The sequence below is a fragment of the Lissotriton helveticus genome, chromosome 9 (genome assembly GCF_964261635.1).
Source record: "Lissotriton helveticus chromosome 9, aLisHel1.1, whole genome shotgun sequence".
NCBI lineage: Eukaryota > Metazoa > Chordata > Amphibia > Caudata > Salamandridae > Lissotriton > Lissotriton helveticus.
In genome coordinates, this window is record NC_136070.1 from 136,163,436 (window position 1) to 136,182,649 (window position 19,214).

The 19,214-nt window shown below is 43.0% G+C and overlaps 1 protein-coding gene across 1 annotated transcript in view; it reads left to right on the plus strand.

Annotated features, from left to right (window-relative positions):
• Positions 1-15,045, plus strand: part of LOC144781025 (cytosolic phospholipase A2 delta-like) — a 136,468-nt gene extending 121,423 nt beyond the window's left edge. Inside the window, exon 20 of the mRNA XM_078659640.1 lies at positions 14,638-15,045. Coding sequence (XP_078515766.1) covers positions 14,638-14,846 — 209 coding nt within the window. The 3' untranslated portion in view covers positions 14,847-15,045. The remainder of the gene's footprint in view (positions 1-14,637) is intronic.
• The last annotated feature ends 4,169 nt before the right edge of the window (positions 15,046-19,214 follow it).

Here is a 19,214-nt window from a genome sequence, read left to right on the forward strand (position 1 = left end):
ACGCTCCCAACGGCACCGGTAGGGCTTCCTTACTCTTCTTTCGGGGTTCCACAACAGGCGTCACCACCTTCGTCGCCAGTGTAAGGGAGTAAGGGGGAGGTCGCTGCACTCGGGGCTCACACACAATGGAGGCACACAATAATAACTGACACCACACACTTTGGATGCTAGTGTGGATCGGAAGCCACGAGCAAACTCCGTCCATTTATTTATAGCCTTCTGGCCACGCCTGGCCATAAGGTGCTACAAAGTGTGTGGGTGCTTCCGGGTCCCAGCCGAGACCCGCGAAACACTAGAACGCCACAGTATCCACAGAGGGCCTGATTCACAAAGGGCCTCGGCACTTGTGGCGGATGCACTCAATGCGGAACCTCTGCAATGAGAATTCTCACTGCAGAGATTCCGCCCGAGTGCGAAGATGCCCCACAACTGCTGGGCTTCCACCACGTGTGCGGAGACCCTTTGTGAATCAGGTCCTGACATTGGCAATGTGATTCTCACCCTAACTTCACACTCAAATTTAGGAGGAATTAGTCGTATAGTGGAGTAAAGGGGAAAGGGCATCCGCATATTTTGTGGCGGTAGGTGTTTCCACGTTGCGGTAAAAGTGGCAGAAATATGCAAATGAGCATTCCCATAACCCTCTGGATCTGCAGTTATTGAGTTAGTACTGATTGGCAAAGATGAGGCAACCTGTAAAATATGTGCTTTTTTAATGTGTACACCTGTGATTTTAAGGATTGAGAAAAAAATCAGCACTTCCCTTTGGTAGCCATTGCCATCGTTATCCTAGATTTCTTTGTTCGCTTTTTACTTCGCTCCATGTCACAAAATGCCTGCTCACAAGTTCCTTAGACATTCCGTGAGCACAGCCACGGCCGGCAGTGGGAGTAGTAGTAGTAGTAGTAGTAGGCGGTGACGTGAGGAGGGGGAGGGGCAGGGTGGAGGGTAGTATTGTATGGATTATGGAGCTTCCCAGGTAAGTAAACATTTGAATAAATAAAACTAATTTTGTTGAGTGCACTACATCCCCGAATGCGTTGCAATGCGCGCTACGAAATTCGTTTTATTTATTTAAATGTTTACTTACCTGTAAAACTCCGTAATCCATACATTACTACCCCCCACCCTGCCCCTCCCCACGTCACGTCACTGCCCTGCAGGTACCCCCACTGCCGGCCGCGGCTGCGTGATCACCAATATCTCCATTTTTCTAGTGATTTGTAAGATGGTGCACGGGACGAGCGTAGGGGTCGAAGGGGTAAGAATGGGAAGTTGGGGACAAGGAGGCAGAGAGTGCAGCAGTAATTTCTGTCAGCGGGAGAGGCAGGAGATAAAATAATGCCTTATACACTGGCATACAAGGTCCAGATAGGATGCTGAAGGGCACAGAAACAACCAATAGAATGAGGCGAGAGAGCCATTCCCTTGAAGGTTGGTCTAAGATGTGATTTAAAATTTCTGAAGCCAATGGCTGAAAGAGGAAGAACACAGAAAAACAGTGTTTTGAAGTGGGCTGAGACAAAGCCCTCTCTAAGCGTATATTAAAGTATTATATACAGTAGGCCTATCGACTTTAGGCAAGACCTAAAAAGATGAGCATAAAGGCCACAAACACAACTCCTAGATATGTTTGAAGGAGTCTGCACTGCTTTCAGTCACTTCACCAACAGAGCCATGGCCATTAGTTCCCTGCTGGACCCTGATTTCCTGGCGGAAGGTTACAGAAAAGGGCCCTATCACCACCCCTGTGGCAGCTAGAAACTCATGGGAACACTCATCTGTAGCTGGGAGTCTTGACTTCTGATGCCCCCTAAATAACATGCCTGCTTAAAACGACTGCGCCAGCTGTGACTGTCACAAACATCTCTTCTGTCTGCCTCTTACCTGTGGCGGGCACAGGCTTGTCACAGGAAAGGGCGTCTCACAGAACCAGACAGCTTTCCACACGCGCGCTGGTCCGATTCTATTTTTATACAATCAGGAAATAAACGTAGGTGCGGAACAGCCTGCTTATTTCTGAAATACACCCATTGCACAATATCAGTGCAGTTCTGTACTGACATGTGCAAGGTGTTCTTTTCACATGTCTGGTGGTTAAATGTTGATTAAAAGCTGAATTCTGTGTCATATGAAAAACGTCGCTAAGTAATCCCATCCTAGTAATCCTGTCCCTGAAGGTAAAACCATTTCCGGTGTCTCAGTGTACAATTCTGAGCAAACTGTCGCACGTGTTGACTCCCATGATATTCCACCCATTAGCTAATTAATCCCTTATGACACCATATAAAAGAAATGCTAGATAACTACATTAAATAATTAAGCTATTTATATGTATTGCATCTCCGGATACTCCATGTAGCGCCCCACCCCTCCTTCAAAGTTCTTTTAATTTGTTTTGACAGAAAAATTCTGTCCATTGGAATTAAAGCAAGTAAAAGAGACCCCGAACCAGATTACTGCCTGTGTGACTTAGACCCCATTGGCCTACAGAGGGCGGGGCTACCAGTGAGATATTACTAACTATAGGTGGGGATGTCCCGAAACTCTGAGTCATGAAGCTCAAATAGACTTAACTGGAGGACGGCTGTACCTGAAGGCTGACTATTTCAAAAATACCAGTGTTTCCACTTTTATTCAGATTTCCTTGGGGTTTCGAACCCTAATTATACCTGGAGAAAATACATTACTCCTGGGTGAACACTAATCTGTGTAAAGCAAAGGAGCATTGCATTTTGTAATGAAAAGGCAGGCGATGAACATACACTTGGGTATGCAGTTTAAGCAATGGTGTGACGTGGATAGAGAGGGACCAGTGTATGTTATGTTATGTACCTTTCTATAGCATCTTTCTGCTACTTGCAAAGCTTTGTTGCATCCTCCACATTCTGTGGGTGCCTCACTTGGAAGCTTTGCGTTGATTGACTGTAGCCCTTGTGCGAATATGTCATTGAGAGAGGTCTGTGTGATGATGGATTCGTTCAATAGTGTGTTTTGGGATGATTCCTATTGGTTTACAGGAATACCCACCGTGAGGTCCTAGTCAGAGTCTTAAAGGTGCTTCTGCTGACTCTCAATTCACAAGACTGAATAATGGTTCAGTTACTTACCGGTAATCTTTATCCTGAGTCCCCAAAGTGCTCTTCACGGTCATTGTCTCCTATATCCATTCGTCCCATTCACTACTTTTGACTATACCAAAGCCAAACTGGTCTTTAGGTATAAAAGATGTAAAGGAAATTCAAACACTAATCAAGCTACACCCTTTTTTATTAGTGCAAATGAAAAGATTGATTCTTAAGATGAAATAACTGATTTAAAACCCCCTCACTAAAAGAATGACCGCCTGGTCTCACATTTTGAATACGATCATGTTTAACAAAAGTGTTTGTAGAAGCTCATTTTGCAGCTCTGCACATTTAATTCAAAGGACCTCCCTGGCATTCAGCCCAGGAATCAGCCCCCTCTAGAGGATCTGCCCTGTGTTCCATCCAGAATAGAAGCTTCAGAAAGAGAGTATGTGATATAAATAGTTTATCAACTTCTAGTCATATTAAATGCATTTAGTGTCCAAAAGTAACCAACAAATGATCAAATTTTCTGTAGGTCTTGGAGCACTCTCGATGAATGGAAAGGGCTCATTTAACATCCACAAGATAAAGAGTACTTTTCACAAATGTAAACTTACACTTGAGTTCATTTGCATGGGTATATTTGCTCTTACTCATTTGAGTAACTTTAGTACTTTCGGATATATTCACCATTAATGAGTGCAAAGTTACTCTAAATTGTAGACTTCCAAGTTTCAACACCCTGAAAAAGGCCGTGGGCCAGATTTAAGAGTCTAAAGTGACTACAGCCAGAAAGGAGCAGTAGTAAGTCCATTACCACTCCTGGCCAACCACTAACACTGCAACATCTTCTTGTAGAAAATAACGGTGATATGGACTTAAAATAAAATCTCATAAGAAATCATTTTATATTGCACTAGCAGCCCGTCCCGACGTTGTCCGTGTATGAATTGCTGCCGGCCAGTAGTATATTGTTTTGTAGGATTTCGTTTTGATAGCATTTCTTATCTGTGACAGGCCTGTGAAATGCTCCGATTCACAGTGCACTGCTGATGCACTTAAGAGTGCGCGTTCAGTAGCGTGTGAACTCGAGTTTCCCTACTTTATTTTTCCTTGCAATATTATATAGCGCGAACTCGACAACATGGCATGAGCACAATTTCCATTACAGAAGAACACATTCATTTGTGGTAGGCACGCGGAGACAAAGCGATTTGCCTGGAATCACAGGATGTTGAGCTGATGCCGAGATTCGAACGTAGCTCCCCAGCTCTAAAGTTCGCAATTTTAGAACTTGTGGCGGGAGGTGTGTCTAAAAGTGTATGTCGGTGCTGGCCGTCAATGAGAGAGACCTGTGCATTTTTCAAATGGGTGGTGAAAAAATATGAGTCTGTTGCTGGAGATGTGGGCCGCCGTGCCATCAATGTACTTACCGGGGGAGGGTAAACACCCATTATTCCGCAACTTTCTTTCCACATACCATCACTCCGCATACTTTCATTACGAAAGTACCATGACTCCGCAATGCCATTATAACGCATGGCATTACATTTTATATGCTTTTACCACGCATACATTTACAACGAAATTCGTTGTAAATGCATGAATGGAATGTAACCCTTGACTTTTTCAAGGCTATTTTCCGCAAGTGTTCCTTTTTCTTCCTTGAGGTGATAATTCCAACCCTCAAAGGGGTTTCCGTTTGGGGACTTTGGTTGTTGGTCGGTTTTTCTTCAGTTATCAGCCGCAGTATCGGTTAATATTAAGGCAGCTTTCGCCGCTGATGCTTCCGTATCTCCTAGTGTCCCCGCTGCTCCGCGTTTGGTGCAGTGATACTGCGGCTGATAACTGAAGAAAAACCGACCAACAACCAAAGTCCCCAAACGGAAACCCCTTTGAGGGTTGGAATTATCACCTCAAGGAAGAAAAAGGAACACTCGCGGAAAATAGCCTTGAAAAAGTCAAGGGTTACATTCCCTACTGACGAAACACGTGTTGGCTGTAACATCTACCGAAATAAAAGCAACACCTGCGGAACAACCTGAATTACGAGGACCTCAATTCTTAAATATTGCATGACTTATGTATGAGTGAAATACACATGTGCAAATCTTTGCTAAACACTGTAACGAGTGCTAAGGAGTGTTCAAATGTTTAAAGGCATAGCCTATGTTAGAAGAGGAAGTGTGGTTCTCTTCTCCTTATAGCACCGTTTCTAATAGAGAATTAGATATTGAAAGGTGTACAGTCCCCTGAGGCGCCGTATCCTAGTACAATACCACCAACTTAGTCCTAATAAATGCATGAATGGAAAAGCATGTTTTTTTTTTTAAATGTTTGGATAAGGTAAGTATGGGTATAGGGGTATATGTTTTGCGGTACTGAGGTATATGTTTTGGGGTGTTTGGGTATTTTAAGGGTTCAGATATCGTTTAGAGTTATGGGGTACAGGGGTAGTTTTAGGGTTTAGGGATAGCAATGGGTTTTGGGGTACAGGGGTATTTTTAGGGTTCAGGGCTTGGTTTGGGGTTTGGGGTATAGGGTATTTTTAGGGTTCGGGGGTAGGTTTGGGTTTTGGGGTACAGGGGTATTTTAAGGGTTCAGGGCTAGGTTTGGGTTTTGGGGTACAGGGGTAGTTTTAGGGTTCAGGGCTAGGTTTGGGTTTTGGGGTACAGGGGTATTTTAGGGTTCAGGGGTAAGTTTGGGTTTTGGGGTACATGGTTATTTTTAGGGTTCAGGGCTAGGTTTGGGTTTTGGGGTACAGGGGTATTTTAGGGTTCAGGGGTGGTTTCGGGGTACAGTGGTATTTTTAGGGTTCAGGGGTAGGTTTGGGTTTTGAGGTACAGGGGTATTTATAGGGTTCAGGGCTAGGTTTGGGGTTTGGGGTACAGGGGTATTTTTAGGGTTTAGGGATAGGTTTGGGTTTTGGGGTACAGGGTATATTTATAGGGTTAGGATGGGTTAGTGTTTAAAGGTGTTGGGGTATTTTAAGGAGTAAGGGCCGGTTATGATTATGGCGTGCAGGGGTATTTAAAGGGAGCAGGGTGGGATTACCACACGATATGAGACATGGCATGAAGGGTGGAACGTACCACACGTCCCCAGTGTTTGTTACGCCCCCAGCACATGCCCACAGCACAACACAGACACGCCCACAAGGGACTACTTTGCTGGCACGGTTCTTTTAACTTTTAAATGTACATGGTGGGCATCTGCATAGCCTATGTCCTTCTGCTGCAACTGCCCTTTCCAACACTGTATTGGGTGTTGTGATTGGTGGTGTGGTTCCTGAGATTACCCGCCTCAAAGGTTTGGGCTCTCTCTTTATTATATTAGTATAGATTACATTATTTAAAATAGTTTTCAATATCAATACATATTATTTAATGTTAAACAAAATTCTAAAAAATATATATTTAAAAGTGTTTTAATAGCCCTTTTTGAATTAAAAAAGAATGTGACATAATTAAAATACTTTTAATTCATTCTATAAATCACTTTTAATAATTATTGATGGATAGTAAAAAAATATAATTTTTTACTTTCAGCTTGATGTTTAATTTAATATATTTAAATTAATTGAATATTTCTTTTAGATTTAATAGTGCTGTAACATTTTTTAGTTTGTTCTACATTTAAAATAAATATATAAATTAATTGCATAATTATTTTAATTTTTTTGTTCAATTTTAATATATTTTTAAAAGCATTTCTATATGCTATACCATAGGGAGCTCTCTGCCACGGTGGCGGAGATCTTACGTATCAAAAGCCAGGCAAGGGCCATCTACCTCCATTCCTGTCTCAGTCATGAGGCAGGAGAAAGAAACAGGAGTCCCCTAAGGGAAGTTAGCCCTAAAGGATTTGAGTGGGTGGGACTTAGCTTACTTCCTTTTCCTTTTTTGGTCAAGCCTAAGGCATTGCTTTAGCAATGCTTGTTGGTGAGATTAAATTAAGGGCTTTGAAAAGTGCACCCAAAATGCGGATTGGGTACAGTGCAATAGAGCCGGGCGCGTGCACATCGCACACCATTTGGGTGCCTGTGCGCCTCGGCATCAGACTTCAAAGGAATCCGCTCTTCCGCCCCGCATCAGACTTCAAAGGAATGCGCTTCCCCTCCCCCCCCCCCCCCCAGCAATGCCGAGAGCTTGTTTAGTATAATTTTGGGCTTCGCTGCTTCCTGGTTTGTGCCTTGGTGTTTACTGTTTGTTTTGTGTTTATATTCAGTTTCTGCTATCCGAACTCCTGTACTCATAGTACATTTCTTTTAAATGTAGCACTCTTTTCCAAACCCATGCCGCCCTAAGCGCCGTAAATAGTTAAAAGCAACTCAAATTACAGACACCGCAACTAAATACACCGATGTCGCAACAATGGAAATCAGGATTGGCCTAGCTTGGATTTCAACTCCTGATCCAAAGATCGCAGCAGATGTCAGCGGCGATAATTGACAAATGGCTCAAACGTATTCCCATTTCTAAATATAGATTTAAATAGCAATCCTTACGCGAACGCAAACTTGCAGTGGAACGGTTTTTCTGGATGAAGGAATCCGCTCCCCGCATCAGACTTCAAAGGAATGCCCTCCCCCGCCACAGCAATGCCGAAAGCTTGTTTAGGATAATTTTGGGCTTCGCTGCTTCCTGGTTTGTGTCATGGTATTTACTGTTTGTTTTGTGTTTAGATTCAGTTTCTGCTACCCGAACTCCTGTACTTATAGTACGTTTTTTTTAAATGTAGCACTCTTTTCCAAACCCATGCCACCCTAAGCGCTGTAAATAGTTAAAAGCAACTCAAATTACAGACATCGCAACTAAATACACCGATGTCACAACAATGGAAATCAGGATTGGCCTAGCTTGGATTTCAACTCCTGATCCAAAGATCGCAGCAGATGTCAATGGCGATAATTGACAAATGGCTCAAACGTATTCCCATTTCTAAATATAGATTTAAATAGCAATCCTTGCGCGAACGCAAACTTGCAGTGGAACAGATTTTCTGTCTGTAACAATAAATGTCAGAGTAGCATGAGTTGTTATAAAACAAGCCTAAAACTAAGTCTTAACTGTCAGCACCTTGCTAGGGATGAGTTGAGATATCCTTAATTGAAACAGTCAGTGGTGTAAGGCAAACTGACACCCCCCCACCACCCGCCCCGACTCGCATATATTCTTGAGCTGTATAGATCATCACCACCCGAAGACTGGGGCCCCTCTGAAAGGTTGCCCTCCTCATCCCTGAAATTAGTTTTACATTTTGAAAAATCGAGTTCCCCTTTTCCACATTAAAGATTCGCCTTTTGCTGTTCGAGCGCAAATCCGCTGAACCTATGTGTTCACTGAAAGTGTTTAGTCTTTAAACCGCATGCATTAGGTCCTCTTAAGTAAGGGTGAGTGGAAGTCGCAGAATGGACTATCGCGGAGAGGCACGGAGATTGGTTCAATCTCCGTGCCTCTCCGCGATATTTCCGTTACGCGAGCCTGCCCGTCTGCCGGCCGCCACCCGCTTCCCGCCCACCTCCCGCCCGCCTTAAATTAAATTATATTTAAAGGGTAAAATAGTAATTTAAATAAAACTTACTTTATTGCGCCGCAAACTTCCCCCATCGCGGCTTCATCTTCTAAACTGCGCATGCGCGGGAGCCTGCGCATGTGCAGTCCTGGCCAGGAGGGCGAGCGGCGAACTTACGTTCCGCCCATGAATAAGCGGAAATTTGCCCCGTTTTTTCGCCTTCTTTGCGGAAGGTGCAAATTTTTGCACATTCCGAGGGCAGAACGGAAATGTGCGCCCACCCCTTCTCTTAAGTTTGTTTTATTCTGATTGCCAAAGCAGTCTCTGGTCAGGAGGAGGTTACAGCTTCCCTTCTTGTGTCTTTCTCATTGAAGGTCAGCTATGGCTTTTTTTTGGGACGTATGACACAACGTGAAATCTGCTATTCGATTACACTGCACTCAATGCTATATACACTCCAAACAATACCACTCAGTGCCACATAATTACACGCCACACAAGTACACTCTACTGAATACAACATACACTCCACACAATACCACTCAGTGCCACATAATTATATGCTACATAATTATACTGCGCTCCATGCAACATAAACGCCAAATACCACTCAGTGCCACATAGTTATATGCAACATAATTACACTGCACTCAATGCAACATACACTCCAAATGCCACTCACTGTCACATTACACACCACATAATTACACTGCACTCAATGTAACATACACTCCAAATACCACTCAGTGCCACATAATTACACGTCACATAAATACGCTGCACTCAATGCAACATACACTCCAAATACCACTCAGTGCCACATTATTACACGCCACATAATTACACTGCACTCAATGCAACATACACTCCAAATACCACTCAGTGCCACATAATTACACGCCACATAATTACACTGCACTCAATGCAAAATACACTCCAAACAATACCACTCAGTGCCACATAATTACACGCCACATAATTACACTGCACTCAATGCAGTGGAGAAGTGTGGCTCAATGGTTAGAGCAGGCAGACCTTGATGCAGAGCTCTGGCCAGGGACCAGGGTTCGATTCCTGCCTCGGCGGGTCTCTGACTCATTAATTCCCCTGACTGGATATTCTCGCCTCAGTACCTGTTCTGATCATGGGTCCCACGCTGCAACTCTGGGCAATAGCTTGCTTAGTCTCCACAACGGCCCCAAAAGCGCTGGGATGCCTGGCTGCACCTGGGGGGTGCCCAGGAGTGGACATTTCCCAGGAAAGCCAGGAAGGGTTCCTAAGCGGTATACGGACAGCGCCGGGACACCTCCGGTGGAGGTAGCTGTGCGCTTTACAAATTCCGACATTTAACATACACTCCAAATACCACTCAGTGCCACATAGTTATATGCAACATAATTACACTGCACTCAATGCAACATACACTCCAAATACCACTCAGTGCCACATAGTTATATGCAACATAATTACACTGCACCCAATGCAAAATAACTCAAAATACCACTCAGTGCCACATAATTACACGCCACATAATTACACTGCACTCAATGCAAATTACACTCGAAATACCACTCAGTGTCACATAATTACACGTCACATAATTACACTGCACTCCATGCAACATACACTCCAAATACCACTCAGTGCCACATAATTACACGCCATATAATTACACTGCACTCAATGCAAATTACACTCGAAATACCACTCAGTGCCACATAGTTACACGCCACATAATTACACTGCACTCAATGCAACATACACTCCAAATACCACTCAGTGCCACATAATTACCCACCACATAATTACACTCTACTGAATGCAACACACACTCCACACAATACCACTCAGTGCCACATAATGACACACCACATAATTACACTCTACTGAATGCAAAACACACTCCACACAATACCACTCAGTGCCACATAATTACACGCCACACACTTACACTCTACTGAATACAACATACACTCCTCATAATACCACTCAGTGCCACATAATTACTCGCAACATAATTACACTCTACTCAATGCACCATACACTCCAAATACCACTCAGTGCCACATAGTTACACGCCACACAATTACACTTCACTCAATGAAACATACACTCCAAATACCACTCAGTTGCATATAATGACACGCCACATCATTACACTGCACTCAGTGCAACATACACTTCAAATACCACTCAGTGCCACATAATTACATGCCATATAATTACACTATACTGAATGCAACACACACTCCACACAATACTACTCAGTGCCACATAATTATATGCTACATAAAATACACTGCACTCAATGCAACATACACTCCAAACAATACCACTCAGTTACACATAATTACACACCACACAATTACACTCTACTGAATACAACATACACGCCACACAATACCACTCAGTGTCAGATATTTAATTACAATGCGCTCAACGCACCATACACTCCAAATACCACTCAGTGCCACATAATTATATGCTACGTAATTACACTGCGCTCAAAGCAACATACACTCCAAATACCACTCAGTGCCACATAATTACACACCACATAATTACACTGCACTCAATGCAACATACACTCCAAATACCACTCAGTGCCACATAATTACACGCCACATAATTACACTCTTCTGAATGCAACACACACTCCATACAATACCACTCAGTGCCACATAATTATATGCTACATAATTACACTGCGCTCAATGCAACATACACTCCAAATACCACTCAGTGCCACATAATTACACGCCACATAATTACACTGCACTCAACGCAACATACACTCCAAATACCACTCAGTGCCACATAATTACACACCACATAATTACACTCTACTGAATGCAACCCACACTCCACACAATACCACTCAGTGCCACATAATTATATGCTACATAATTACAATGCAAAATACACTCCAAACAATACCACTCAGTGCCACATAATTACACGCCACACAATTGCACTCTACTGTATACACCATACACTCCTCATACCATTCAGTGCCACATAATTATATGCTACATAATTACACTGCGCTCAACGCAACATACACTCCAACTACCACTCAGTGCCACATAATTACACTGCACTCAATGTAACATTCACTCCAAATACCTCTCAGTGCCCCATATGTATATGCTACATATTTACGCTGCGCTCAACGGAACATACACTCCAAATACCACTCAGTGCCACATAATTACACGCCACATAATTACACTGCACTCAATACAACATACACTCCAAATACCACTCAGTGCCACATAATTACACGCCACATAATTACACTGCACTCAATGCAACATACACTCCAAATACCACTCAGTGCCACATAATTACACACCACATCATTACACTGCACTCAATGCAACATACACTCCAAAGGATTGGATTTGATTTGATTTATCCACTTGTACAGCACGCGATTGCCCGAAGGCGTCTTGGCGCTAAGACAGATAGCAAGCCTCAGAGATGGTCAACAGAACTCCTTTAATTGTCAGCCATGAAAAGCCAGGTTTTCACTGCCTTTCTAAACATGGCCAGTGTTGGACTTTCTTTTATGCTGAGTGGCAGCTGGTTCCATGCCCGAGCTGTATGTACCAGGAAACTTCTCCCGCCCCAATTGGTTCGTCTGAATTTTGGGATACTAATTAATTTCAATTGTCTTGATCTAAGCATCCTGCCCGGTTCATACAATTTCAAGTTAGTTCGCAGAAACTGTGATCCTAAGCCCTGAACCGCCTTATATGCCAGGCAAAGTGATTTGAAACATACTCTCTTTTCCACTGGGAGCCAATGCAGGAGTTTTAATTTAGATGAAATTGACTCATATTTGGGAATATTGAGCACTAACCTTGCAGCTGCATTCTGTAGACGTTGCAACTTGTATAAAATGTGTTTTCTGGCCCCAGCGTATAAAGCATTTCCATAGTCTAACCTAGACAATGCCAATGCCATCACCACTGTTTTCCGGGTAACGTCTGGTATGTAGGGCAGTAGTTTCTTTATCATCTTTAAGATAAACCAAACTGAGGATGCAAGTTTGCTTGCTTGAGCATCAATGGACAGCTTAATGTCCAGTGTCATTCCCAGATTCCTTACTTTGTCTACCGGGTCCGGGCAACTCCCCAGATTGCCCGGCCACCAGGCTGGAGACCAGATGTCAGCATTTCCACCCAGTATCAGCACTTCACTCTTCACTGCCACTCAGTTCCACATAATTACATGCCACATAATTACACTGCACTCAATGCAACATACACTCCAAATACCACTCAGTGCCACATAATTACATGCCACACGATTACACTGCACTCAATGCAACATTCACTCCAAATACCACTCTGTGCCACATAGTTACACACCACATAATTACTCTATCTAGCTATCTGTCTATTGCCCTCACTCTATCTATCTATCGCCCTCACTCTATCTATCTTTCGCCCTCACTCTATCTATCTATCTATCGCCCTCACTCTATCTATCGCCCTCACTCTATCTATCGCCCTCACTCTATCAATCTATCTATCTATCGCCCCTCACTCTATCAATCTATCTATCTATCACCCTCACTCTATCTATCGCCCTCACTCTATCTATCTATCGATCGCCCTCACTCTATCTATCACCCTCACTCTATCTATCACCCTCACTCTATCTATCTATCTATCTATCTATCTATCTATCTATCTATCTATCTATCTATCTATCTATCTATCTATCTATCTATCTATCTATCTATCTATCTATCTATCTATCTATCTATCTATCTATCTATCTATCTATCTATCTATCTATCTATCGCCCTCACTCTCTCTATCTATCTAATGCCCTCTATCTATTTATCTATCTATCTATCTATCTATCTATCTATCGCCCTCACACTATCTATCTATCGCCCTCACTCTATATATCGCCCTCACTCTATCTATCTGTCTATCTATCTATCGCCCTCACTCTATCTGTCTATCTATCGCACTCACTCTATCTATCACCTTCACTCTATCTATCTATCTATCGATCGCCCTCACTCTATCTATCTGTCTATCTATCGCCCTCACTCTATATATCTATCTATCGCCCTCACTCTATATATCCATCTATCTATCACCCTCACTCTATCTATCTATAGCCCTCACTCTATCTATCTATCGCCCTCGCTCTATCTATCTATCGCCCTCCCTATATCTATCGCCCTCACTCTATCTATCTATCTATCGCCCTCCCTCTATCTATCTATCGCCCTCACTCTATCTATCTATCGCATCACCACAGCATCACTCAGCACCACCACAGCATCACTCAGGGGCACCACAACATCACTATGCACTACCACCGCATCACTGAACTCCCCACCATTACTCGTCGCCACCATAACATCACTCAGCACCACCACAGTATCAATCTGTGCAACCATTCAACATCAACTGGTTCAAATATTTTCTATCAATGTTTAAAACATCATTACAAATGTCACAAAAAGATGTTACTATTTCACTTCTGTTCTTGGATTTTCGTCACCCTAAAATACACTGAACATAATCTTCACAAAAGTTATTTACAAAAGTTTAAGCTATTGCCATTATAAATTACAATAACTGTTATTTATGTATGAATTATTTAAAAAAAATAAACGCCATTGTTATTTGTAATATCAATACATCTAAGTCACGTAAGTACAACACATATTGCATTACAAATGCTATAGGTGTCACATTTGCGAAAGTTATAACTATTGGCATTGTAAATGACAAAGCTATTAATTTTGCTATTTTCAAAACCAACACATAAATAAAAAATGTGTCATTTACAATACCAATAGCTCAAGCTTTCCTAATGCGAGACCTATTGCATTGCAAATGCTTGTTCCTATGAGAGGTGGGTTCACTTCAAAAGTAATGACAGAGGAGAAAAAAAGGATGTAGGCATAATGCCTATTGCTTTGACAGTTGTATAGTGCATTCATATCATCATCGCCTTGGCCCACCCACAGCCACTGACCCTTGTCATTGAAGAATGATATGCTTTGTCTTTTGCATAGGTATAAGACGAACTTCCGCGGAGTTAGCGGACGGCAACATTGATGTCAGTAGTTACTGGACCCCATACTACTTGACCAACTTCACCTACAACAAGCGCGAGTATGACCAGCTGCTGAAGCTGACCGAGTACAACCTACTTAACAACAAAGACCAGATTGTGAAGGCCCTGCGCACCGCTGTGGAGCGGCGGAAAAGTAAACAGAGCTGATGCCGCCCACTCTAAAGCCCAGCTCCTACCAATGGCAGCCATGCTTTTTTGGGTCGCTCAACATAAATCAGGGCTTTAGCGTTGTGCTGGTAAAATGCTTGTCCTGGCATTTGGAAAACTGCTCATTGTTCTGTGATATGTCTATGAAGGATTTTGTAATTTATTTGAATACATTATTTAACTTGTTTTTTACTCATTATCACTTGTAATGCACATTTCTAAATTAACTAACTGAATGAGAGAGTTCATATGACTGCTTGATCAGAGTTTTTATTTGAGTTTTTCTGAAGGTCACACGCCCAGGTCAGATCTCTGGGTATCCAGAAGTATGTTATATGTAAGTCCAGTCTCTCTGCTGTATCAGGCCAAAGGCAGAGACAGTTTTGTAAGAGGGGGAATGGCCACCAGTAATTACAACATGTACACTTTTGGAAAAATTGCTACATTTCAATCTGTGTGTTTGTTTTGGGGATGGCGGTGAGCAACAGTGACCCCAAGACATTGCTGCCAGGTGCCTGTGTCTTTAGTGAAAAACTCATTTGCTCAGTCCAGGCTTTAGAGACAAGAGCACGTTGCATTTTGGGACAGGTAGTTCTGCCTTACGTTGGGTAGACTGCCCATTGACCTCATGAGGATAATGTGCATTTGGACTGCTATATTAGACTGCTGCCTGATGGTGTATGGCTGCTTCATGGAAAGTAATCACATTCATCCTTATTAGTGTCACCAGAGATGAACATATACAGTTCTCACATGTTAGATACATCCTGCATAGACATATACTGCTGTCATCTGAGCTGCACCTTCTAAGTAGGGTATAGCTGGTTTTATGAGCTTTGTGGGGTTGTGAGCCTCACAGGGTCGTGGTCAGATTGCATCTCAGTGCAGGAATAATAGGGTGGTATAGCACAGGATTGAGATGAACTGGCCGAGCTGTGTGTTGGAGTGCAAGAGCAGCAGGATGGGGATCAGGTTGTGGCTGAGGTGTACTGGCGCATCTGTGTGTGTCTAAGTTCAGGAACAGTAGGGTATGCTGTAGGACAGAGTTTTTTTTATATAAGGCAACAATGCCTCAACAGGTAATCACTTAAAAAGACAAATATAATGTATAACAGATCAATGTCAAACACATAGAAAACTGAGACCATAAAGATATAAATAAGACCAGGGAAGTGGTCGGTATATTTTTAGGTAACAGTAATTGTATCAGCACTACATTACATTATTTATATGGTAACCCAAGGTACACTGTTCACAAAGGTGTTTGTGGAGAGGTGAACGGCACGAGTGACAAGTGCAAAAGGTGAGATAACAGCGAACAACGGCGCAGGAAAGGCAAAGGATAATAGATGGTTACAAAAACAGTAGGTAGGACATTTTTACAGGATTTGCACTGTTTTTTGGAACCACGATGACACCTAGAGAAGCGCTGAATAGTCGACCGCGCTTCGACCCGGCTGATTTAGGGTCATCTTCAGGACTGGGTTACTTAAAGTTGGATGGTGCTGTACAGGGGATGAAAAGGAGGGGTGTTAACAAGGGGAGCAGGTATAGGGAGAAGGCAAGGAAAGAAGCACGGTACAAAGAGCAGAAAGGGCTACATGTGGGACGGGAACCAGATTAACTTTGCACGAAGGTAAATCACGAATGGAAGGTATCCAGGTAGGTTCAGGTCTGCATGGTGTGGAGGGTGCGATAATCAAGGAGCCTGGTAACGAGTAAATCCTTGGGCTCCAGGAAGCAGTATAGCATCAGAATGGGCGAGGAAGAAATTAAGGGGCGTATTATAAAGAAGAGCCTGGTTCCAGGACCGATCAACCCTACTTGAACACAAGAAGCGAACATCCTCACATGAACGCATGATATGCGTTACCACGTTCTGTACTCAGAGTAACATTATAAGAAAAAGTGTCAACAAACATTGGGGCCTGGTAGCTGACATTCTCAAAGTCCCTGAACCCCCCATGCACGCCTTCAAAAAGGCCAGAAACGTTAGAGACATGGTGGTACGATCACTGCTGGAGACCCCACAGGCACCCACGATCCAGAGCCTATGGAAGTTACCTGAAATTGTTGGACATTTCAAATGTACTTCGTGCAAAGCATGTCCGATGTGTTGGGAGACCAAACAAATACAATATAACAATTTCACAATCAATCTCAAGTCTCTGACAAATTGCAACTCCAGCGGGGTTATCTATGCAATTCTTTGCCCGTGTGACCTCATGTATGTGGGACAAACCATACAAAAAGTCAAAAATCGCATATTCCAGCACTGCAGCAGAATCCGATGCTCCACGACGGGGGCACCCCTGGTTGAACATTTCCAAGAAAAAAAACATACACCAGAATCTTTACGTTGGCTAGTAATTGAAAAAGTCTCTCTGGGACCACGGGGGGGCAATTTGACCTCTATCCTCAACACCAGAGAATGTAAGTGGATGCAGAAATTTCAGACCATAAGGAGGGGATTGAATGAACTCGACGCCAATTTCTCCCAGATGGCTGGACTTTGTCCAGAATGAACATGGAATATCAGTATAGAGCCTGTTTCCTTCGAAAAACCCCCCTTTCTGTGCAGAAAGCGCCCTTCTGAAAAATTTGAGTATTGTAGTTACATTATTTATTGTCTTTCACATTCATTTTGCTATAGTTTAATGCCTACAATTCTAAACTGATCAATTGATGCATGCTGCCATGACCATCGGTATATAACTGTATTTATATTGTTATGCAATTATGACTGCCTTGTGATTCCTGTCAGTTGTACCTCTGGCGCAATTGTGGCTTAATTCGATATCACAGTCTAACCTACCACGTAGCTACTCCGGAGCTCACCTCTAGCCTCGGCCGCCTTCCATGCGCATAAACGGCATATGGTAACTTTAGAGTCCCCCCCTGCCATCCAAACTCAAAACTGAACTTATTTTAGACGCTCCCTGAGCTTTGGAGCGCACACGCCTTTCCGACTCTCTGATTGGTCGGTGACGTCGAGCCCCTTTCTCCATTACGGGCATCCAGCGGCTGCACCGCGAGTACAGACGGATGCAGCTCGCCGTTGTAGCGGTAACCTACCCACTGAGGTCCCGTTTTTAAGGTAATGCAGTAATCCTTAGCTTCTTGTAGTCTCTTCTTGGTTTTTGATTGATCACCCATAGCCTAATTCTCTTCGCGAAAAAAGCCTAGCACTTATGCCCGCAATCATAAACTCCAGCGTGCTACTTTTCTGTCCCCACAGTAAGAAGCACTTGATTTTCCCGGGCGTGAGGAATGATCCCACAGCGCACTCCGGTACTATGCTATTGAGCACGTCTCACAAGTAAGTCCCGACCTAAGCGTCCTCTTACCCCTGGCAAAAATGTATTTCCAATATTAGCGCCCTGATGTTTAGTGCTAATGTATTTCAGATAACCTTGGGAGCTGTGTCATGGCCCCTTCTAAGACGGTACAGATGCCGACCGTCCTCTGATGTAGGTACTACCACATCCCCGCTTTCACCATTTTTAAACGCACAATCACCTATAGATTTTAAAATAAGCTTTTACCTTGCCCCATAGGCTCTCCGTCCTTCCTGATGAAGACCCCAACATGAGGCTTGAAGCAACCCTTTAGCGTAATCAGGGGTCGAAACGTAGAACTACGCCTTCTTCTCCTCACACCATAGGATTCAAATATGAGATTGTTTCTCGCTCTCTATGTGTGATGAACTTTGGGAACCTTTGCTTACTAATCTGATTGTAAAGGTTTTTTCAATTGCAACATGATGCTATAAAGATGTCACTACACCTTTACCGTGTCCCCCTCACTTCACTCACCCCTCCCCTCTTCACCAAGAGCACTTGTTTGAATTAATGAATGTAATGATGTTACAATTACATGGTAATGTCTATTATCTCTTCTAAATGAACTTTTGGCTGCAATTTGACTGAAACTTTGCATGAATAAATGCCAATGAACTTGAAACGAATAGTTTAATTCTGTGAATAACGCACTTTAAAGGAAATTACATTGAAGTCGTTGATTGTGTGTTCAACCAAATAACTGGCTTTCTAAATACTGTTTGAATACTTTCTAACTCGGACCAACCCTATTTTGTACTGTATTATAAAGAACAGCGTTAAAATTATCGCCGCTTTAGCGGCAGGAAACTGCCGCTAAAGCGGCGATAATGGGATTGATACTATGCCCTTGAAAACTCCAATAGAAGCCCATGTTCTGGTGTGAACCTGGGATTCTATGGGAATTCTTAAGGGCATATTATCCAGTCCATTATCGCCACTTTGGCGGCAGTTCGGTAATTTTAACGCCGTTCTTGATAATATGCCCCTCAATGTGTTCAGATTTCGTAGTAATCCATGGGCTGGGAGT